Source organism: Hermetia illucens, chromosome 2, assembly GCF_905115235.1.
Source record: "Hermetia illucens chromosome 2, iHerIll2.2.curated.20191125, whole genome shotgun sequence".
NCBI classification, from domain to species: domain Eukaryota; kingdom Metazoa; phylum Arthropoda; class Insecta; order Diptera; family Stratiomyidae; genus Hermetia; species Hermetia illucens.
This window is the reverse complement of record NC_051850.1, coordinates 33,959,999-33,982,901: the sequence shown is the minus strand read 5'-3', so window position 1 is coordinate 33,982,901 and position 22,903 is coordinate 33,959,999. Positions and strand designations below refer to the sequence as shown.

Below are 22,903 nucleotides of genomic sequence, written 5' to 3'. Positions count from 1 at the left end.
TCTGTTCCGACAGTTGGGCGGCATTATCAGCACTAAACAGCAACGACATATCAAGTCAGTTGGTGTGGAGTTGTCATCAGGTGCTGCTGAAACTTAGACGACTGGATGAAACATTCCTGATGTGGGTGCCGGGGTGCTCTAACATCGCTGGTAATGAGGAGGCTGACAGACTGGCTCGCCGAGAGTCTGGATCCACAATGGTGAGGCCAGAACTAGCTTTTGGAATCCGGCCATCCACTGTCAAGTCTACTTTGAAGGGTGAAATTGCAAGGATTCACGCAGCCGAGTGTAGAAATTTGGACTCTTGCCAGCAGGCGAAAATCCTTGTGAAAGAGCCTAGGGCCACTAGAGCGGCTTTTTTGTTGTCCCTTAAGAAGTGGGACATGGAAGCCCTAGTAGGGCTTTTATCAGGACACTGCTCCTTAAACTACCATATTGAAAAAATTGGGGTGGTGGTTTCGGTTATGTGCAGCCAATGTGAGGAGGAGGATACGGCCCTGCACTTTTTATGCAGCTGCCCGGCCTCCTCAGATCTCAGAAGCCATTGAATAGGCGATTTACGGAGATAGTACAATGGGCCTAACAATGGCCTGAGTGCTCGCAGCTGGAAGGAGTAAGCTAATCTAAACTAATTAATCCGTATGGATGAGGATGATCCAGCCCGGAAAGTCTATAAGGGCAATATATATGGTAGAAAAAGAACACGAGGCAGACCCTGCCTCAGATGGAGCGATGGCGTAGGTCAGGACCCCAGACAGCTTTTAGGAATATCGAATTATTTGGAAGAATGTATTATAAAACGAAATCAATTACACTGAGAGAATCAGGGCTAGGTGGGTCCTCTACATTTTTGCCAGAAAAGTGCCAATGAAAGCCACTGGTTAACACGTACAACAACCTTATCTGTATTTTAAGTACAAAAAACAGTATGAAAACATTAAAATTAATAACAATTTTTGTATCATCACATTGCCATGTAAACAAAGGAACAAATACACGAAAACCAAATCAGTGAATGTTTAATATCTACGTGATATTGACTAGTGTTGCTTTTTCTTCTTATTCTTTATATCCACGCCATTTTTTGTGGCAGTTTTTACTACTTCATTTGCTTGTGCTTGTCTCTTACAATTATTTCGTCTTAAAATTACACAAATTATCATTGAAGGCACCGCAATTATCATCACAATCCCCAATAGAATGATTAACGAAACATCAATCAATTCAGCTTGGATAAAGCCCAATTTTGTGGCAGCAGAACGTAAATGTCGGGCACCACCCGTTCGCAAAACCATTTCAATGTTATGCACAGCTAAGTCAATCGGCGACGTAAGTGAATCGTTGAATAGGGCTGAAGCACGTTTAGCATTCTCTTTGTATTCTGGATTCGCCAGAAGTTCATTAATGGCTTCGACTAGACTATCGTTTGTGAAATTATCATAATTCACTCGCACTCCTGTTCCGAGCTGCTCCAAGCGCTTCATATTCAGCTCTTGTTCGGGGAAGATTGGAACACCGAGAACCGGGGCAGCATAGTGTATTGACTCGATCATGCTCATTAGACCAACAGTCGATATGAATACTTTCAATTTGGGATGGGCTGTAGTGCAGAAGAATAGAAATTAATGAGGAGAACAGCGTAATCGTCAATGAATAATAATAAATTGCTAGAGGCCTAGGCATCCAGAATGTCGTGTCTAGTAAATCAATAGGACTACAAAAGGGAAAGGATTTAAGCTACGCTCCCGAGCGTGATGGCTGCGGTATATAACGACAGCTCTTTCAGAAAGCACAATGAAGTCCTATTAGGCTAACTCGACTCTGTTCATCTTAGTGGAAAATTTCAATCTCTACTTTACATTTCCATTCAACATTCTGAATACCATTCCGAATTCGCTACGATCAAACGTTTTGATCCACCTAAAATTTCCTGTTGCGGTAGCCAAGGTGCGATTACAGTGTGGCGTGGTTGGTCTTCCAGATCGAAACTTTCCAATTTGAGTATAACCCGTAGACGGCCTTGCACTGCACGGACAGCCTGAATTAAAGCGTCAAATTTCTCCTTTGGTAAATCATCGGTTTTCAAATTTGCTCCAAAGCTAATGTAAAGAATGCCCTCCGGAGCGTCGTCCATGAATTTCAGCACCGACTGCAAATGAATAAATATTCAAATTCAATTAATGTGAATGGAGTGGAGTTGGTTCATAGCGATGCCGATGAATTAGAAAAAGCGATGTAATTGCAGTGCTTGTTAGCAGCACAATAGAAAGCATGAATGGCGATTGTATGGAAGCAGAAAATGAGCGTTACGTAAGGCATAAAAGGCTAACGCAGGAATATTGCTCGCTTGATTCGAGCTGGTGTTGAACGTATAATCAACTGCAAGTTTATAATTAACTTAATGAGCAGTTTCTATTCACGGCGAACGAATTCTCCTTTTCAGATGAAGCGCATGAATTTTTTATGAAGACAACACTTTTCTTGGAAGCCGGCTCAAATCTTTCAATTTCGTCTTATTTTCCAGAGAATAACAAAGCTTGGCTAATCCACATATCATGCAGGAGTAAACTCATTCGCAACTGCTTGGCAATAAATGCAAAGTGCCTGTAGTTTGAGGATGACTCCACTAATGATGGTTGCAATTGTTGTCTATTCAGCAGGGGATGACTGTCAACTTGAAACTTGTATGTCGCCATTATCCGTCTCGTAGTTCCGTGGAATGATTTCATTTCGACGCTAACATAATGTGCACACTAATAACAAAGGATTACCACAATGATATGCAAGCAGGCGAATCCAAAAGATTAAAACAAACTTTCGTTATCAGTATGGAAAATCAACTGCTTTCAATGGTTAAATGAGGACAAAATGAATAACAGGAAGCGTCCAACTATTTAGAATAGTCATAATCAAAGGATTACCTAACTACGAGTAAAATCAAAAATGGTTAGTTAGCTAAAGATTATTATCCTGTCGCCCGTAGAGGAAGGCACTGCGAAAGAAGGGGAATGAGGAGACGAGCCATCCTGCACCACCAGATGAGTAAATATCCAGAGAAATCCGGCGCAAGGAAGAGGAATTTGTGACGGAAGGTGGGAAGAAGCTACTAACCCGGGTGTGATCCACACTAACTGAAAGACTCTTCAACCAGCGGCAGTCAGATCAGCCTTCAGCATTCAAGAGCTGCTTCCTTTCTACTGGCTGCGAGGCTGATAAATTTGCAGGGCAGCCCTTGTAGTTTAATTTTTTTCTGATTTTTCGGTTGGGTAGTTTCTGAGAATGCGTCCGTTAAAAAAATGATCACTTTCGACCGCCGCACTCACCACCTTTCCAACAAATGTCAAAACTAATACCGGAAAATATTAATCGAGACCTTTCATTTGATACCCCACATGACTATATTTGGTGAAAAAAATGTTACACCCCCTTTTGCATGTATGGGGACCCTATCTTAAATTCGACCTACACGGATGTATGCGTGAGCGTTCACAGTTCCCACCTTTCTACCAAATTTGGTGTCAATGACTAGGCATGTTTCCGAGGAAAATGCGTGTGACGGACAAACGGACAGACAAACAGACGGACAGCCAGACAGGCAGATAGAGAGACAGAAAACTTTACTGCGACTCGGACGATAGGCTAAAAATATTCCCGACAACTTGCGGATTGCCACAGGGTTCTGTCCTAGGTCCCTTGCTGTGGCTAGTTATGTATGATGGAGTGTTGACAGTACGCCTTACGAACAACGTGACAACTATTGGCTTCGCCGATGTATCGGAATAACAGTGGTTGCAAAGCATCAAGACGAGATCGAGATCTACGCAAATAAATCGATATGGGAGGTCAATTCCTGGTTGAGAAATTCCGACCTTTCACTTGCTGAACACAAAACAGAAGTAATTCTCATGAGCAAAAGAAGAAAGAACACAACTGTGAAAATCAAAGTTGACGAACAAGCAATTTATTCCCAACCATCGCTCAAATACTTGAGAGTAACGGTTTTGGTGAGCTGCGAACCCCTGAGTTCAATATCGTACGCTTATATGACCCAGTTGTGGCTCAACAGTAGGAAAGCTATCCTGCTGATTGAACGGCAGATATACTGAGTAACCCGTATGAGAATATCGATGAGCATTGGGCCATGGAAAGTGAGTGCTCTTTCCTCGGGTGTCCTTCAAACAGAAGAGAAGTCATTTCGGCCGTCAATGCACTCAAACGGAGTAAAGCCACCCTGGGCTTGACGATCTCACCGCAGAGTTGTTTATCGCTGCAGCTGCAGTTACTACAAATCTACTGCTTCCACCAGCATGGAAATCTTGGTAATCCAAGACTTTTCCCAAAGACTGGAAAAAGGAGATGATCGTCAAGAGTCCAAAGAAGGGGATCCATTTTAAGTGTGACAATTAAAGGGGTATATGCGTGCTCCCTGCCGTCCCAAAGATAATGGTTAAAATAATCCTGGAACGCATCAAAGAACATCGACAGAGAGCAGGCTGGTTTCCGCTTCGTATCTCCTGCATTGACCACATCAACATCCTACAGATGTGTATCTGAAGTGCTCTACGGAGGAGGAGGATTCCGGAGGAACTAATATCTATTATTAGAGCGACCTATGACGGCGCAAAATGTCACATACTACATCGAGGTAAAATTTTGGTGGATTTTGAGGTCCAAAACGGAGTCCGGCGTTCTTCACGCTGCCTTGTCCGAAGGACGTGGAGAAGTTTAATGGACTATGAGACTTTTCCTCAAACATCTCGACTATGCTGATGGCATCTTTTTACGCTCTCAACAGTTCAGGGACCTTGGTCAAACCGTTGTGGATTTAGTTGAAACACCAACAAAATCAAGGTTCTCAGTCTGAGGTCACCGCACTCTCCCTATCTGCATTAAGGGGGTCATCCCGTGTGAAGGCCGTTTTTTTGTTTCAACTTGATAAAAGTACAAATACGAACTTTTCATCATATATTTATGAATGTCTTAAGCATGCGTAGTATTCTTTCAGCCCGATAGTATAGTTCATTATTGAAACGTAGAGCAACTTATACACTCATCTCTAAAAAAGGTGTTTTTCTGCTGCTACGCTAGAGGGCACTGTGATCATCTTAAAGAAGAAAAAAAATAAAATAAAAACTACTGAATGAATCGCAATTATCCTAGTTTACGGACCGTAGAAATATGTTCTGAATAAGTCGTGAAAATTTCAAGGAATTTCTTTGGATAGATTTTGGGCTATGGTGGCAGCCGATTTTCAACACGAGAAAAACGCATTTAAAAAGTAGAATCTAATTTTTAACCGTAAAATCTTAACTGATGATTAATTTGCTATACCTAATCCATAAACTTTAGGTTTCTTAAAGAAACACATGTACAGCCTGGCTTCAATTCTTGCCCTTTGAGCGACGTCATTTTAACGTCATTCGGACCGATAAATACGCGCTTTATTACGACGATCGTCATAAATCTGGCATGTGACTTATTATTATTACGTGTTTAACATTATAATTTCCGAACGACTCCTAATATCAAAAAATCACTTTGCCCATATATTCTACACTATATCTAGATACAATTGATGCCAAAAAAAGGCTGTCGTACGGGTTCGTCGTGGTTCAAATCTCACTGGTGGCAGTGGAATTTATATCGTGATTTAACATCGGATATCAGCCGACTCAGCTGTAAATGAGTACCTGAGTCAAAACAAAGTAATAATCTTGTGCGATCGCAATGGTCACCACATTGCCTCCTATAGGGTACTGTAATCCTGTAGGGTACCATTACGGTCTTGAATGAAGTGATCTAACACACTTCAAGGCCCTGATCCAATTGGATGGTTGCGACAACGATTACCATTTCCAAGTTATCACAATCTCGGCAGATGCCGGATTTCACCTAATACTAGCATTAAGTGCCAAGCATTTAAGCTCAGACGATCCTACTTACTTAAAAACTAAAGGGGCGCTGGTGGTGGCCGGTCAATGGGAGAATCCGTCGCGAACTCTCCGCAACATTGAGCACGTATGCAGAATGGTGTACTTCGGCATGGTTTGAACGAGACTGCAAAAGTCCCAGGACATCAAAGGAAGCCGCGAAGGATTTAGGTATAATACCTATAGCTGAGAATATTATGGGAACTACAACCACCTGCTCGAGACCCCAAATTTCTTTGATTTTCCGAGCCAGTGGCTCATAGTCCACCTTTGTCTGCACGTATTTCCGTTCAATGTTGCTATTATGGGGGATAGCAACATCAATAATATATGCGGAGCGACCTGTCTTGTCAACTAACAGTACGTCAGGCTTGTTATGTAGAGTGTGGCGATCAGTCAGAACTTGCCGGTCACAGTACATGCTGTAAGCAGAACTATCAAGTACTGCTTGTGGCTCATATTGGTAAACCAGATATGTTCCCGTGATCAGTCCATGCTTGTATGCAAGGTTTTGATAATAACAGTGCAGTCAGAAATGAGATGGTCCAACGTCTCTAACGCCGAACCACACATTCTGAACTGGTCGTTTTCCACCCGTTCTTTCATGATGAGCTTTTTATAAGCCCGTGAGGCGATCACGCCGTCCTGAATGGCACACACGAACCCCTCCGCCTCAGCAAAGAACTCCCCAGCACACAGCCATCTCTTCGACAAATGCAAATCAACAAATGGCTGACAAAGACAGTTCACGTGTTTAGCGTGCATTGCCTTCCATTCATCGATCCGCTTTTGGTCCGACTTCACCCCACTCAGAGGATTGAAAGATCGATCCTTCAAGTTAAGTGGAGTCAGTTAGCTTACAGAAAGCAGCATGCAAGGGACTCGCCTGCTCTTTGCTGTAAACGGATGGGCTCTGAGGTATTAGCACCCTCAGATGTACGCACTGATAAGGTATGTCACCCTTTCATGACTGTCGCCAAAAATATTATTAGTTTCGGATCGATGCGATACAGATGTAGGACATCGATTAGCCAGGTATGCGGGACGCTAACGAAAGCCTTGGAATAATCTATATAGCAACTAAAGAGGTTTCTTTGGCCACTAGTTGCTTGTCCTACAACTACCGAGTCGATAATGAGATGCTCTTTGCAACCCCTTGACCCAACTCGGCAGCCCTTCTGCTCCTCGGACAGAATGTTATTGGTCTCGAGGCGCACATTGACCCTTCCTCTAATAATGGATGTTAGGAATTTGTAGAGGATTAGTAGGGAAGTTATCGGTCTTGTGTCTGCGCGGTCCTGCACCGTGTCCTTCTTAGGGATAAGGTAGGTAATCTCCCCAGTAAAGAAGGGTGGAAACTCCTCCGGCTGGCTCATGACCTGGCTTATGCTGTATGCCAACCGACTGTGCACACTAGTAAATTTTTTATACCAGAAATTCTGCACCCGATCCAGACCGCGGGCCCCTCCAGTTCTTCGAGCTGTTTATGGCTAGTTAAACTTCCTCTTCGGTAACATCCGTAAATTCATGCCAGGCGTATTGACATGACGGGTGCCTTCGGCGGTGAGCCACTCAGCATGCTCAGCATACAGGGCGGGTAACCCCCAAAGCCCACCTCAATACTTTTTCGTTTCCGTCACCGAACACTGTACTGTCTGGACGCTCTGTTGGGATTCGTTGAGAGATCTGAAAAAGCTCGGCAGGTTCCTCGCGTATGTTGCATTCTGGATAAGTCTGGAGTTACTTTCACCATACCGTCGTAACCGACTGCTTATGCCAGAAAGTTTCTGCCTTAGTGTGTCCAGAATTTCAACTACAGGTGTCTCACTGGGGATGACATAGTTCCCGTAAACCCTCTGCACTTTATTTTTCACCCGTCTGCTGGGATTACCAGTGCTAATCTGAATCAGTCTAGCAATGTCCTCCCTAAGTGAGTCCCGCCGACGTTCTAGACGAATTTTCCATGGTGGATCTCTTTGGTCACTCAAACCAATAACACGAAAGCGAATCTTCTGACCGTGCAATCTGACAGCCGTAACTGCACCACCATACACAAGTGATTGTAATTGCAGCTGCGACATATCACCACACAGTCGAGATGCAATCTCATCATCGCTGCTGAAGTGGTCGCCACAGATTGTGGCGAAACAACTGCAGCAGTTAGAGCAATGCTCCTAGTCGTCATGGCGCCTAGACATTGAATCGCCCCACGACTAGCGGTTTCGACGCCGTGCTGTCCATTACGGGAGCCCGACCCAGTCACCAAGTCAGACGACTCCCGCCGGTTATCCGTACCGGACCTCAAATTTCTTCTTCTCATTTTTGGTGGCGCATTTTATCCCTAGTTGCCAGGTGTGGAGATAGCTTCCTTAGTGAGTAATCTGCAAGACTTGAAACTTCCTGCTCTTTCCTCACCTACTCCCTGAGACGCTGCGGTGGTGTACAGCCATTCATACTGAAGCTATCCATTTCTCCTCCTTTCACAACCGGGCTTGAGACCGACTACGGCTATTATTATTCTCCACTTTTTTTAAATTGAATTAAAAAGAATATAATGAATTCTAGATAAATTTCTCTTGATTTGAAAACTGCCTTTCCCCTCCTCCTCTTTAAACCCGTAAAACTACTGTTATCAGGGACATCCTCAAATATATGAAGATGTCAGATGGCAGGGAGGGGACCTCGTAAGCCGCGCCTCTCTTTACATGAGGCAGGAGAAACATCGATCGAAGTTGTGATCCGCCGTGGATCCTCCCCTTCGATCGTGGCACTCGGGTCCGGAGTTTTACAGCCTCACGCGCGGTGGGCTCAAGTGAATCCTCTTGCCGTTTATTTTTCAGGATCCGGTCCGAACCCACGCATTGGAAAGGACAGATGAATTATCATAAAATGGCATGTAAGGGATGGAATTGCTCAAAGGATTTCCCCCACATTTCCGAGACTAACTAACACAGAGACATGCAAGCACGTGTCAACGGAGCACTTCGATGAAGTTTCAATATCATGATCAACTCCCCAATCTTTATGTTTTTGTGATAGCTCTCCCCACTTGGTCATCCTCGACCACTTAAGATATTCGTTAAAGAATCGCAATCCCATTATGTTGTTACACAAGACGGCAGCCAGATTTTGCAGATAACCTGTATTGAAATTGGGCCGCCGGCGCTCTGTTCTTCTGCGAAGATGTAGGAGCGACATGCAGGCGAAGGTAAGTTACTATCAAATAGCTCTTTTATTAGGCACATTAGCAGACAACTACTAAATCTTCTACTGATCGCGATATGGCCCATCTCACTTTATTGCAACTTCTGTGCTCGAACAATGTGCCGCCGATGGCGAGGAGGTGATAGCTGCAGAAGTACGTAAACTTTTGGCCCTTCTCCACCGCATGCCCATATAACCGAGCAATGAATTAACAGAACCAACATGGGTATTCCAATCAGCCATCACGATTGCAGTGTCTCCTTTAGCAAGCCTTCTCTGAATTGCCTATAATTGTTCATAGAAAAAAACGTTTTCCACTATACCAGACATCTCCATTGATTCAAAATGCTACACAATTTTGACGCTCCTTAACCTGACCCTTGCAACCAGGTCAAAAGATTGCGCCTTGCGCACCTGTTACCTTCAGTAACAATCAGACACCGGATACCCATCTATTACCACTTCACTTTCCAGTCCTAGTCATCCTTCATTTTTCATTTTCATTTAGTGTAGCCCCTCTACGTGGTGACAGCTGGAAGCTGTTTCTTAACGAAAAGCTGCGGACGGAGGAGGATGAACGCGAGTCTCCCGCGCCTAAAAACGGGACAAAATGTACCGACTGGTCCTCCAGGTTAGGGGTTGGGTAGGGCTAACAAGCCTACACGGAAAACCGATGTTACAAAGCCACGGAAGGAGCCTCGGACAGGATGGATTTCAAAACGATGAACCTGGCAACGACAACGGATAAAAGATTTGCACATTTTCTCATGGAATGTGCGATCCCTGTGCAAAGATGGAGCTGCTAATCAGCTAGCCGATAACCTGTGCCAATATAGGACTGATGTAACATTACAGGAGATGCGTTGGACATGGACCGGTTTCCTCGAGAACAGTCGCTACACCATATATTATAATGACCATCCAGTATACTATGCGCTCGGAGTAGGTTTCTTAGTCAGCCAAAAAATGAAACCTGTTATCGGCTTTGAAAACATAAGCGAACGGCGATGCACTCTGCGCTTGCGAGGCAAATTTAGAAATATAAGCCTCATTAACGTTCATGCCCCTACAGAAGAGACTGCAGAGTCAGAGAAGGATACCTTCTGCGAGTCAGTAGAACGAGCCCTCGAAGCCTGTCCCAGATATGATGTCAAAATCATACTTAGAGATTTTAACAGCCAAGTAAGAACGGAGCCCGTATTCAGGCGATACGTTGGCTCCCATAGCTTACATGAACATACAAATGATAACGGAATGCGAATTATTTAATTAGTAGTGTCACACGAAATGCTTGTTGGAAGTACCTGCTTTGCGCGGAAAGCGGTCCACAAACATATGTGGGGCTCTCCAGACGGGACCACTTTCAACCAAATTGACCACGTGTTCATCGAACGCCGCCACCTCGTCAGAACACATAGGGAGGCCAATATAGACTCGGATCACTATCTCGTTGGCATTGTGCTCCAAATAACAACACCGCCCAGAATTCCCTCTGACAATCAGAGAGTTAAGCCATCCACAACACAGCCCTCCACAACACAGATAAGAGGGAAATGGATGCCGGAATAATCGCAGTCAACAGAGATCCTGGAGATGAAACATCAACAAATGTTCTTCACAATCACCTGAAGAACGTTATCATTAATACGGCCACAAACGTACTTGGCGTTTTGACGATGAATGTGAGCTAGCTACGGAACGGAAGAATGCTGCAAAGCGAATAATGTTGCATTCTCAAAGGACGCGGGCACGCACGGAGACTTATCACGAACTTCGACATGCGGAGAAGCGGCTTCACAGACGGAAAAAGGAAGCCTGGGGGAACCAACAGGTCTGTGAACTCGAAAAGTACAGAGAGCAACCGCACCAGACGCGCAAGCTTTACCAACAAGTCAGCAGGATGAAGCCTTATACACCTCGATGCTCATCCTGCCGAGACAAAGAGGGAAATCTGATTTCCGACAGAATGCGCATATTGGAGCGATGGGTTGACTACTTTGATGAGCTACTGAACAACCAGAACATTGCTGAGTTGGACGTCCCGCCAACTGAAGACGACGGACAAATACTGCCTCCAACAAGTTTAGGAGAAACAGTCCGTGCAATTCATCGGCTAAAAAACCATAAGTCGCCAGGAGCCGATGGAATTGCAGCCGAATTGGTTAAATATGGAGGCGACCAGTTACACCAAGTGGTTCATCAACTTGTGTCAAGGTATGGGACAGCGAATCAACGCCTGACGATTGGCAACGAGGCATTATTTCCCTCATACATAAAAGGGGAGATATCACAATAGAGGTATTACGTTGCTGAGTACCATCTATAAGATATTCTCCCCTATCTTGCTAGGCCGGATAGCCCCATACGCACAGAACATCATTGTCCCATACCAAAGAGACTTCACTCCAGGCAAATCAGTAACAGATCAGATTTTCTCTCTGCGGCAAGATAAGGAAACACTGTTCGAATATGGACATCAGTTGCACCATCTTCTCATCGACTTTAAAGCCGCCTATGCTAGCATAGCCAGGGTAAAATTGTACACGGCCATGAGAGAATTCGGTATCCCTACGAAATTGATAAATTGATAAGACTGACTAGGCTGACCCTGATCAATGTGCGAGGCCAGATAAAAGAAGCAGGATCACCCTCAAGACCATTCGACATCAACAACGGTCTACGACAAGGGAATATTATGTGTCTTATTTAACCTGGCCCTGGAGAAAGTGATCCGTGATGCTGAGGTAAATGCAAGGGGACGATCCTCTTTAAGTCCACCCAACTACTGGCCTATGCTGACGATGTCGACATTATGGGAAGAACCATAGGGTCAAAACTCTTACTGTACAAGACTATGATCTTGCCAGTCCTCATGTATTCCTCGGAGACTTGGGTTCTTAGTAAGAAAAATTGCGAAATTACGCGTCCAAAAGAAGAACCCTCCGAAGAAATTTTGACTCCCTACATGAGGATGGACGATTCCGTAACCTACATAACGACGAAATTTATGAGCGATACCATGACCGTCAAGTTATGGATAAAATCCGGCTCGACAGGTTACGGTGGGCGGGTCACTTAATTCGTATGAATGAGGATGATTCAGCCTGGAAAGTCTATAAGGGCAATATCTATGGTAGAAAAAGAAGACCCTCAGACCCTGCCTGAGGTGGAGCCACGGCGTAGCGGAGCGCCAGACAGCTTATTGATATTGAATTGGTGGACCTCGGCGTAAAACCGGGATGTCTGGAGTTAAGGCAGGGCTAGACCGGATACCGCTTGTTGCGCCGTTGATGATGATTATCTTGTACTTGGAACGGTAACTAGCCATTCCATACACAAGAGGCGGAACTTCATGTGATTCGGTTAAGAACCATCCCTTTAGTTGCTCGTCATCGTGGACCGTGAACGTATTTCACAGAACCATCGAAAGATTTGCGACCAACTGCAGATTCTTTCATGATGCGGTATACACTTCTGAAATCATTGTGTTCTGTGACATCTCCTGCTTCTCTGAGCAGCACGATAACCCATTACCTTTTGTCATGGCGCACAGTAAATAAACTTCCTATGATTCCTCATAGTATCGTAACTAGAGCGCGTCACGATAGCCGTCATTCGCAGCAGTGGAGCCTTTATTCCCTTCCGTTCTTCGATCTCTTCCATGATTCCACAATCAGCCAGATCTTGTGATGCCCATCGAAACTTGGTAGGCAACACCAGAGAAAAGAGCAATTTGATGGCGGCTCAATGTTCAGCGACATTTTCACGCGGGTCACTCTGGGTATCTGTCGTCAGATCAGCAAGATAGATTTCCCATTGTCGAGCGACAGCTGGATCATACAACGGTCGATGTTAAACTTGGGGATCACAGCTTTTCAACGCTGCGAGAAGTGGCGGCCGTAATACTCAAGCGATCAGATTCCTTTCGATGCCGATGTCAACACCTCTTTTACAGGCTTTCAGAAGACATCTCCTAAATCTACTGTTGATCGCGAAGTGATCGATCTGATTGCTCGTGCCGTATAGTTTTTGCATAGTACTATAGAATTGTAACGCTTCTCAATCTGGACCGGAATCTTGCAAACAGAATCCTGTCCGAAACCAGCCCCAAATCAAGAGAACGCGCCTCGCGGTAGCTGTCAGTAACAATCCGACATTGGATTCGTGGCGGCTATCACTTTGCTTTCCAGAGTACGAAAACACACTGTCGTCAGAGGGAAAGGTGTACTCCCCAGAGTCTCACCATCTCATTTCGCTTAGGCCCAGAATATATCGCGGGGCAGGCTTTAACGAGCCTTCAACAATGCAAGACCCCGTAATGCAACAAATCTTCAATAATTCCGTCTGTTTACTGATGGAAGGTGTATGTGTGCAAGAAAGTACGTGAGGCCATGAATTCAGCAGGAATAATGTTCGGCAGAAAACAATCCACTTACCTTGGACATCTTCGTCATGTTATTGAAAATATGGGCTCCTCCAATCTCGACCATGTTAGGAACAAAAGCACGAGGATATTGTGATACAGGATTCGAGTTGACCAAGACCATACTGACATTATGGACGACGTCCCAAAGCGAAGGTAGAGTTTGTTGGTCCCCAATTAGTTGGCCGAAATACCTCTGATAGGCATACTCATGGTAAGGCAGGTATAGGCAGCTGGAAATAGGCAGAAATCAGGAATATTCAAGGCAAAATGGGAATATCGGGTTTTACTTGTAAGTTAGCTTCTCGAATATCGACATCAACGTATTAGTGATACGTTTCCCCAGATTCATGTTATCCAGTAACGGCAGAAAACTGTTTGGATGCATCGCGGAATTGTGGATGTTCCCAACCATTTCGTTGATCCATTTGTTCGGACCAATTGGGCTAACTACTACTGTTGGGACGTTGTAGTACACGGAGAACCTGCAAATAATTGTTTTACGTTAGTCTAGATCCCGCAGATAAAAGCATGAGATCATACCCCAGCAACGCATCTGACATGAAGCTGTCGATGAGCAGCAAGTCGAACTTGGTCTCCTTGGACTTGAGCATACTTTGCACCTGCTCGCTGCCCATCACCACGTCTACATTTGACGTTGCCGCATAAATCGACTTGGAAAACTGCTCCAGAATCGACTTGTCCCGAATCTCGTCCAGATTGAAAGTTAATCCCATGTCCAGGAAATTCTTCTCCACATTCGGGATGGTGATTTCCGTGACATTCTCTTGTGGCAGCGAATAGTACGCACTCAAGATGGTTACATTGTGGCCACGTTGTGCGAGATTGGAGATAAGGCGTCGACCGAAGAGATAGTGCGACTTCCAAACGCCGGGAAACACTGCCAGAATATTGGCGCCGAAACACAGCCCACAGGCAGCGGACAGGATCAACAAGTAGCGAAGCATTTTCTTTTCAAAGGATTAAGGGGATTAACTGGTGGTTGACCTGCGCCGATAACACTACCTCGCCGTCCCGAATTATCACTGAAGTTCGGACTATGCCCGCGCTTTGACCAACCACTATTACTGCCTCCGCGACGAACTGATATGTCTATAATTAACGGCCAGCGTAATCCGATTGGGCCAGGTATCATCCCAACTGTCGCAATTATCATTCAACGATCTTTCGAGAGGCCCTGATAAAACCGTTGCCATTAATAGCAAGTGCTTCAGAGATGCCTTATCTCCACAAGAAGATATAGCTACCCGTCAATAACATTCCCCCTGATAGTGTGATTGACGCTTTGACACCAAATTGTTGATAAACTTTTCAGCGGAATTTGTTTACTCATCAACGGACCGGCGGGAGATGCTCCTCCAACTTGGATGCTGGTTTGCCCCAGTCAGGGGGATGATTCCTTTTCCCCACTTGACTCGAGGAAGGTAAACGTCACGACTAGATACTGGGCCACAGAAATAAACGGAACGTAAATGCAAACTAAAAGAAAACGAAATTAAAATCAGTCGACACCGCGCCGCGATGACCGTGACTTGAATTTTCGCATTGACATTTGCAAACCATGCAAGGCGGAAAACAGTTCACAATAGACAGCGGATGGAAGATATAATCGCATGATAGTGAGATATATGGCATGAAATATGACATTACAGCTGATAAGTGTTTGTATACAAAACTGTGCGCTGTCAGGTGAAAGACATTTAATTGAATTAAAGAAAATCCGCGTAAAATGTTGGTAAATGATGAGTAGTAAAGAGGATCAACATTTGGGAAAGAGCTACTTCGCTCTCGTAGCTGGTGGTTGTGCATCCGCGGCCAGTTTTTTCGGAAAATTGTCCGGTGAAATTGATGCCGCGAGCAACTTGGTATGGAATTCTTCTTTTAAATGTAAACATTTTGAATTTATCATATATTTCCCTACGCAACTTCGTAAGTATGTTGTGTTTTATGTGGGACCGGACCGGAGAAGAAACTTTCTTTCATACTCGTATTCCACGGACCCCTCTTTCCGAACTAAATTCCTAAATTTTCAAAAGAATAACTGGCGGTTTTTCAAGTCAAAGGTGAGGCAGCGTCTGATGAATGATGTGAGCAGCGTGAACAGCCACTTTCGGGCACGCTGTTCAAAGGGCAAAGGTGAGGCAGCGTCTGATGCGTTGCCTCTTGTTACGATGAGAGTCCACCTTGGCACCAAGGCTGTCAACCAACCAAACTCCCCTTTGCCAGTCGTGAACTCCGACTGCGCGAGATAATATATGGAACCGGACGGCACGTCCTGAAATTCACCCGAATGCCAGCAATTCGGCGACATGTGGACCGGGGTTCTTGCTTCTCACATATTATCTCCCTATCAGGACACAGTGATTTAACCGCCTTGACTCAGGAATCAACAAAACAAAACCCACCCGAGGTAACCTATTGTAATAGAGACGTGAAGTCTCTAGGTGGAGTGATACCACCGAGTATTCCAATCCCAAAAGAGCTCAAATGCTTAACGGCCTGATAAGGGAAAGGACTAACTCACAAGAACTTAACGCGTGAGGAACGGACGGGGAATGATCGGCTCTGAGCCAATTTGGACATCTATACGATGAGCGACCCCGTCTTCCTTTTTTCTTCATGGGGGCCAGATGATATAATGGCCCTGTGGCGGCCCACCCCAACCTAATCGTTCGCTCCCTGCCGCTTTAAACATAATGGGGAACTCTAAATAAACATGGGAGGACTAATGCTTCCTGGGAGAGGGTTAGGGAGCAATAAAAACTCTAGAGCTCTTCTTTTTCTTCAGCGTTTGTCCCGTTCACAAGCGGGGTCGGTTCGTCTTGATCAGTTTTGTCATTTGGCTCTATCAAATGCCTGATCTGGATGCAATCCCGAGGCTTTTAAATCCCCATCCCGCGTATCAAGCCACCGTTGTTTCGGCCGGCCTTTTGGTCGTTTACCATCGACTTCGATGTTCAGACCAACCTTGGTAAGTGAATTTTCGTTAGCGCGAATTTCGTGACCATACCATCGAAGACGCCTCTCTCGCAACTTTTCCACGATCGGTGCAACCCTATAACAATTGCGGATATCCTCATTTCGGATGTGATCAAAACGTGTCACGCCAATAGTCCAACGCAACATCTTCGTCTTCATTACCGAAAGACGCCGTTCATTGTCTTTTATAGTCGGCCAACACTCAAAACCATAGAGGGCGACAGGACGGACGACATTGCGGTAAATTTTAGATTTGAGACGTTTGTTGGTACGTCACTCACAAAGAACACCAGTTGTGGAACGCCACTTCATCCAGGTTGCGTTAATGCGTGAAGCAATTTCATAACGCAGTTTTCCATTGGTTGATAGGAAATTGCCGGACACTTTCCAAAGTGGTAAGTGTGCTCTCCTGCGCGAGACGCATTTATTTGCTCGGAACGCACAACTTATCACCAATAATCCAGGAACAAGAACACTTCACATTTAAGTGGCTTTGATCCGGCGGAGCTTACTATCCGTCAATTTGTCCCCGGGCAACTAAGTATTTCCCATCCTTACAATTTTCGACCTTCCAATCTAAGAAAAACTTGCACGATCCACTGGTGCTCTGAGGTGGCGGGGAGGAAGGCGGGGCGGCAACCCTGTCGGCTGAACCAAAACCAAGTGGCCGAGGAGAACCTGTATCGCATTGGCTTGCCGGCCGTGATGCAGTAGGCGAATGCTCAAAGCCTTAATTAAGGCGATCAGACCCGAGTCTACACGGGGACTCATCTGAAGTGGCTTCGGCCACGAAACCTTACCAGGGGTTTACTGGTACCATGGGAACCGGGGGAGCCCCTGGACTCATATACTTCAGGAGAATTCCTGTCGTATATAAGTACAGCTCGGTTGCTTGTGGTTGGTACCCTAGTGGAAGCTTCATGGGGATTGTTGATGATACTCAAGCGAGAAGAGACCTTCGGGCCTCGGAGTGGTGTTGCGTTTCAACACGGCTGTCGTACTCCTTTTGTTCAATAGAGATTTAGGTAGGTCTTGCATCCACCAGTATGAATGCTAAGCCATGCACTTACATAGACTGGTACCGTTTTTGTTTGTCACAGCGAGGCTCTGATTGTGGTCCCAAAATCAATCCGTGTCTGAAGAGGACCGTAGGATTAAGTCTCCACGACAGGTACCTACGTTAAAACCCAAGGACTTAACTGCACGACCCACTCCGCACTTGCCAGCTTCCTCCTTTTCCTCTTTCTCCCTCACTTCTCTCCGAAAAATACCAATTCCCCAGCCATGTAGCGCGGCAAAGCGAAGATTCAAGCGGGCACAGGTCGAAAGATTCAAATTTGAAATTTAGGATTTTAATTTCAAATTGGAATATAAGAACCTCAAAAGCCGCCAGGAAAATTATATCTTCGTAACACTCTGCCCTGGAAGAAATCGTCAGTCATTCTATTGAAAATGTGTGTATAGTAATTTTCACTTCAAAGGCTCAGATCTACTTGCCTCAATCAGCTTCTTCTAGAAAGAAGAGCCAAATGAGCATGTCCTCGGTTTATCCATCGACATCTGTAAGGCTCCGACATCATGTACATGACATCATCCTTTGGACTTGAAGGATGGTGTGCAACAGGAAACTTCCTATGCGCGGTCATCAGGTTTCGGTAAACAACGGCTTGCCCTAAATGTGTGTTCTAAGTTCAGCACTTCAATATCAACACATCCGCTCTTTATGAGAAGTGCTCCTACAAGATGGAGATTTGTGCATATGATTTTCTCATGGTGTTAACAGGAGCTACAAAGATTAAGCTCAAGACAACCTGCTCCAACAATTATATCTCTTTATTAACCAATGTAGTAGGCTCAAGCTGCCCACTAATCTCGAGAAATCCAGCAATATCGCCTTCTCAAGGACTCGCAAAGGTGTGTTTAAGTTGAAATTAATGTCCATGTTTTTTTTTTACAGTTGGTATATAAGTTAGGAAAAGAACTAGGTGTTTTTCCTTATACTGTGTAAATATTTTTATTTTTCGCCCGCATACAATTGCTTCGGAGACCACGTGCCTCCTTCCTCAGTGCGAGTACCTAATCGATAATAGAACCTATTTTTAACTATGCCTCCTCAACAATATCAAATCAAATGTCTCGAGAAGAAGGTAGAATCCCTTGCGGCCACCTCCCTGAGATGATGTCTTGACCTCATCAGACCCACCACAGCTGTCGTTTTTGCTTTAGTTAATGACCCCTCTTCCTTCTCCAGAAGAACCCTGTGGTGGGAGAAATTCATAATGCCAAACTCTTCAACCCTCCTCTCCACTCTCTCATCAGATTTAACCGCAGTGTTCAATAAATTCCATACAATAATAGATAACACTGTTGCTGATAGAACCTTCAACATTTCCAAAAACTTCACCACGGCTGGCTTTTCGCAAACATGCTTTAATTGCTCTCTGGAAGTGAATTCTCTTCTAGGCCTCTTTTGTCTTGGACTTTACCGTACCGAGTGGGTTTTTACGTTTCTTAATCATCAATTGCGAGGACTGCCCGTAAGAGGGATCTACGAAGAATCAAAGGTCTTTTAAAACGGGTTGCTCGACAAAACCAGCTCTACTCCGCGCTTATATAAACCCCCAAGATTCCCATTAATGAGGTGCCATGGTTCTTGGATATCGATGGTCGGGAACCCGTTTGCCCATTACCAAAAGCTGGTGATACTGCGCTTACGAAACATTGCACAATAGCATTTTTACTCGTCTTTTTGATTTTATTTTTGGTATTTATTTCATAGATAATTTTTATTCATAAGTGGGTATTTTGCTTCTATTTATCTGGCCTGCATACAAACTCCATAAAAATCATAGTGGTCTGCACGCAGAACTGGCCAATAGGAGACCACGGCGCTAAACTTGGTGAATCTTATTGTCGTATTGTCGAAGTTATGGTCAGCAAGGTGAGCTCCTCATGCATTTCCTTTGTGTTGCTACAAGTTCTAGCTTCAACCAAACACTTTGGCGACCTCAAGGAAATCTTTAATTTTAGGGCAAACATTTTGCTAGGTGCCTTAGAACTCTGGCCACCGATGCTGGGCAAAGTGTGATTTCCAGTGGAGATATTGGAGGATATTGCTTTGAACTGAGAGAGCCGATAAATGTCATCCCATATACTTCGAACTTCTGAAAAACCACTGAGAGAAGATGGTGCCAATGGAGAAATAAATCTCACAACTTCCGATGGGCCCATATGCAGATCCCCGTCCTATTTTTACAATAACCGTGGGAAGGATGGTGCCTTTGAATTTTCGGTGTGAAAAGCCGTGCTGCTTGGAGGTTGATTACCACCCTTACAAAGATGCACAACCGTGAAATATTTGCAGATTTAAAGAATAAATGGAACGACCTAATTTAGCTTGAACTCTGCTTTCCCTATCCTAAGCCTTACCCAGCAATTTGGAGGTTTATTTGGGGAAGATCAGTTAATTGCTAGGTTCCCTTCACGAAAAGATTCCGGCGATTTCTCTACCGCCATAAAACAAGATGGGTTTATTACCTGTTTAGCGAATTAAATAGACTTTTTAATGACCCATAATGACTAATGGAGGGATATCCAGGATTGGTGGTCTTTTCGATCGGCTCGGGAGGATTTTTTATCTCCAGCATATCCTGGACTTCGTCGTTGTTATCTAGGATCAAGCTTGCCTTCGACCGTATATTAATACTTGCATGACCCATGCCTGAAACCAAGCCAAGTTTGTGTTGTCCTCTTCCTTTCTCCGCTGTTTGCTCCAATAGCTTCTGGTTGTCCTCGACTTGGCTGTGTTCAGGAATGAGCGTCGCATGGACCTTGCTGATAAATTCGCTTGCCCTCGAATAGACTCCTTTGCATGAATCTTAGGTTTTTTCCCGAAAGTGTATTAAATCTTCCGACGGATTCAATATCAGAAGTCGTTTTCGAACGTTTGATCTGCAGACATGCGGGTTCGAACCTTTTCGAAGTTCGCTTTCTTGTTTTGGCTTTCACGACGGACGAAAGAGGGGTCGCGATAGTGGGGTGTTCAGAATATCTATCGTAAGATTGTCCTACCAATGCCAAAGAAAAGTACTGTTGAATAGCATATGGGCGCATTTGGCATATGAGCATAGCAGCATTACCAACGTAATCACAGACCCAACCTTGGAGAAATGGAGTGATATGACGTCATGCTTCGATTCCAACGTCGAGGTCACGATAATTAGGCAGTTCTCCATTCATGAGAAAAATAACCATTTGAGAGACAATATACTGTGGTACACAGATGGATCTAAGACAAAAGGTGGGGTTGGGGTTGTAATACATAGAGTGAACCCGGGGTATGATATATTAGAACTCTAAGGGTCTTGTGCATGATTTCCGTAGTTTCCGCACAATTTTCTTCAAGCAAAACTCGATGCGGATTTTCTGTACATGTCTTTCGGTCATTTTTATCAGCAATAAAATCCACCTAATGTGAAAATGATATTGTAAACCAAAATATCCGCGGACTAATATCAGCGAGTTCGCGAAAGACACTGTTTGGAAAATTTCAGTCATATTTTGTATATCCTAATTTTTTTCACCCTGAGTTTTTCTTATTTTCTTAGAATATCTGGATCGTCCGTGCAACATGCATCGGATTAATGTTACTGTGCAATGCAATGGTTTGGACATTCTTCGTAAAAGCACTGCATTCAAAAGGAGGAACTTTGAGAGCAACGGTTATGAGCGCAGCTACAAATTATTTCCTGTCAGTAAGTAATAAACTATAATATTGCACTATTTTCTTCAATTAATATTGTATATATCTTGCCCGAAAGTATATTCTAGGGATTCTTGTGTTCCATGAAGAAATTACATCACTCAAAGCGTTGGGAATATCGTTGATTTTAGCTGGACTTTTATTAATTGTTAAAGAAGAGACTGTTATTGAAGATACTAGGAAAAAAGACTAATAAAAACAGATATTTTCATAATAGCATGTTTATTTAATTTTCTGCAGGTTTCTAAAATGTGTATTAAGGTTTGGAACTACGCTTGCAGCACTGGCATTTTTATTATACTTTTCTTCTGACTAATGTTCAAGGCCAGATAAAAGCAGCAGGATCACTCTCGAGACCATTCAACATCAACAACGGTCTAAGACTAGGGGATGCTAGGGCATGCGTCCTCTTTAACCTGACCCTGGAAAAAATGATCCGTGATTTTGTCCTCTTTATGCTGGTGTATGCTGATGTTATCGACATCATGGGAAGAACAACCCGAGACATACAAACTGCCTTCATCCGGATCGAGCAGGCAGCGCGAGATCTTGAGCTGCATATTAATGAAGGCAAGACGAAATATATGGTGGCAACGTCAGCTCCAAAAACCAATCAAGCAACAACATCAAACGGCACTGGTCAAACAATAATAATAAAGATAGGAGACTACAACTTTGAGACAGTTGATAACTTCTCCTATCTAAGGTCGAATATCACAAATGATAACAGAGCCCATTTCAGCTTACAAAAACTATAAGGGCAATATCTATGGCAGAAGAAGGCGAGACAAACCCCCCCATTTTTTCAGATTTTTCGGTTGGGTAGTCTCTGAGAATAGGTTCGTTTAAAAATTATTGCTCTCAACCACCCGCACTCCCCACCTTTCCAATAAATGTCAAAACTAAGCCCGGCTTCGGAAAGTACTAATCGACCTTTCATTTAATACCCCATATGACTGGCCACATTGCCACCAAATTTGGTGTTAATCGCTATAACCGCCTCCGAAAAAAATGCGTGTGACAGACAGCCCAAGCCGAACGAAAACGATGAATGAACTAAAGTTAACAGCAAAAAAGCGAAAGGAAAAACAAAAGTGTTATCTCCAGTAAGGGCAATCTGTCCTAAGCAGAGATATTCAGAAAGTCAAAGCAGATCCCGACCTAAAAGATGTGAGCAGAATCCGAAAAACCCAGAAAGGGGATCTCATGTTCGAGAATGAAAAGTTCCAGCATAGGCAAAACTGATGACTTTCGCACTCAAGTGGGAAGAATGCCGCAGTACGTGCCTAAAAAACATGAGATCGACATACAATGTAAGGATCTCGATGAAGTGACATCGAAAGGAGAAATTTGTGCTGCTCTGAAGGAAAAATTCAAGTCGGAAGAACTTACCGAAGGGTATGTTGTGGGTTTATGGAAAGCTTATGGTGATATTCAAATGGCCACAATACAGCGGAGGCAGCGCAGAAGTTGTTGGTGCCGGAAAAGTTCGGCATATTGCCAGAAGTGTTAGATGTTTGGAATTTAGGAAGGCGCTCAATGCAATGAGAGAATGAGGTTTATTCAAATAGAAGCTTTGCGCAG

General features: G+C 44.2%; 2 protein-coding genes across 2 annotated transcripts; one reads left to right on the top strand and one right to left on the bottom strand.

Annotated features, from left to right (window-relative positions):
- Positions 1-881: 881 nt before the first annotated feature.
- Positions 882-15,101, bottom strand: LOC119648758 (UDP-glycosyltransferase UGT5). Its single transcript, XM_038050584.1, has 5 exons — positions 14,101-15,101; positions 13,848-14,042; positions 13,571-13,790; positions 1,921-2,149; positions 882-1,600 (listed from the first exon to the last, which is right to left on the bottom strand). The coding sequence occupies exons 1-5, from the start codon at positions 14,523-14,525 to the stop codon at positions 1,041-1,043; spliced, it is 1,629 nt and encodes a 542-aa protein (XP_037906512.1). The 5' UTR covers positions 14,526-15,101; the 3' UTR covers positions 882-1,040.
- Positions 15,102-15,137: 36 nt separating this feature from the next.
- Positions 15,138-21,535, top strand: LOC119648759. Its single transcript, XM_038050585.1, has 3 exons — positions 15,138-15,443; positions 21,165-21,311; positions 21,378-21,535. The coding sequence occupies exons 1-3, from the start codon at positions 15,318-15,320 to the stop codon at positions 21,510-21,512; spliced, it is 408 nt and encodes a 135-aa protein (XP_037906513.1). The 5' UTR covers positions 15,138-15,317; the 3' UTR covers positions 21,513-21,535.
- The last annotated feature ends 1,368 nt before the right edge of the window (positions 21,536-22,903 follow it).

What these genes read in the sequence shown, in the direction of transcription:
- LOC119648758 (XM_038050584.1), bottom strand. Translation starts at nt 14,525, where the DNA reads ATGCTTCGCTACTTGTTGATCCTGTCCGCTGCCTGTGGGCTGTGTTTC. An exon ending in ATGTCAGATGCGTTGCTGGG is followed by an intron (nt 14,043 to 14,100) that starts GTATGATCTCAT and finishes AATTATTTGCAG; the next exon opens with GTTCTCCGTGTACTACAACG. An exon ending in ACCGCAACAGGAAATTTTAG is followed by an intron (nt 1,601 to 1,920) that starts GTGGATCAAAAC and finishes TCTGCACTACAG; the next exon opens with CCCATCCCAAATTGAAAGTA.
- LOC119648759 (XM_038050585.1), top strand. Translation starts at nt 15,318, where the DNA reads ATGATGAGTAGTAAAGAGGATCAACATTTGGGAAAGAGCTACTTCGCT. An exon ending in TTGATGCCGCGAGCAACTTG is followed by an intron (nt 15,444 to 21,164) that starts GTATGGAATTCT and finishes TTATTTTCTTAG; the next exon opens with AATATCTGGATCGTCCGTGC. An exon ending in CTACAAATTATTTCCTGTCA is followed by an intron (nt 21,312 to 21,377) that starts GTAAGTAATAAA and finishes CTTGCCCGAAAG; the next exon opens with TATATTCTAGGGATTCTTGT.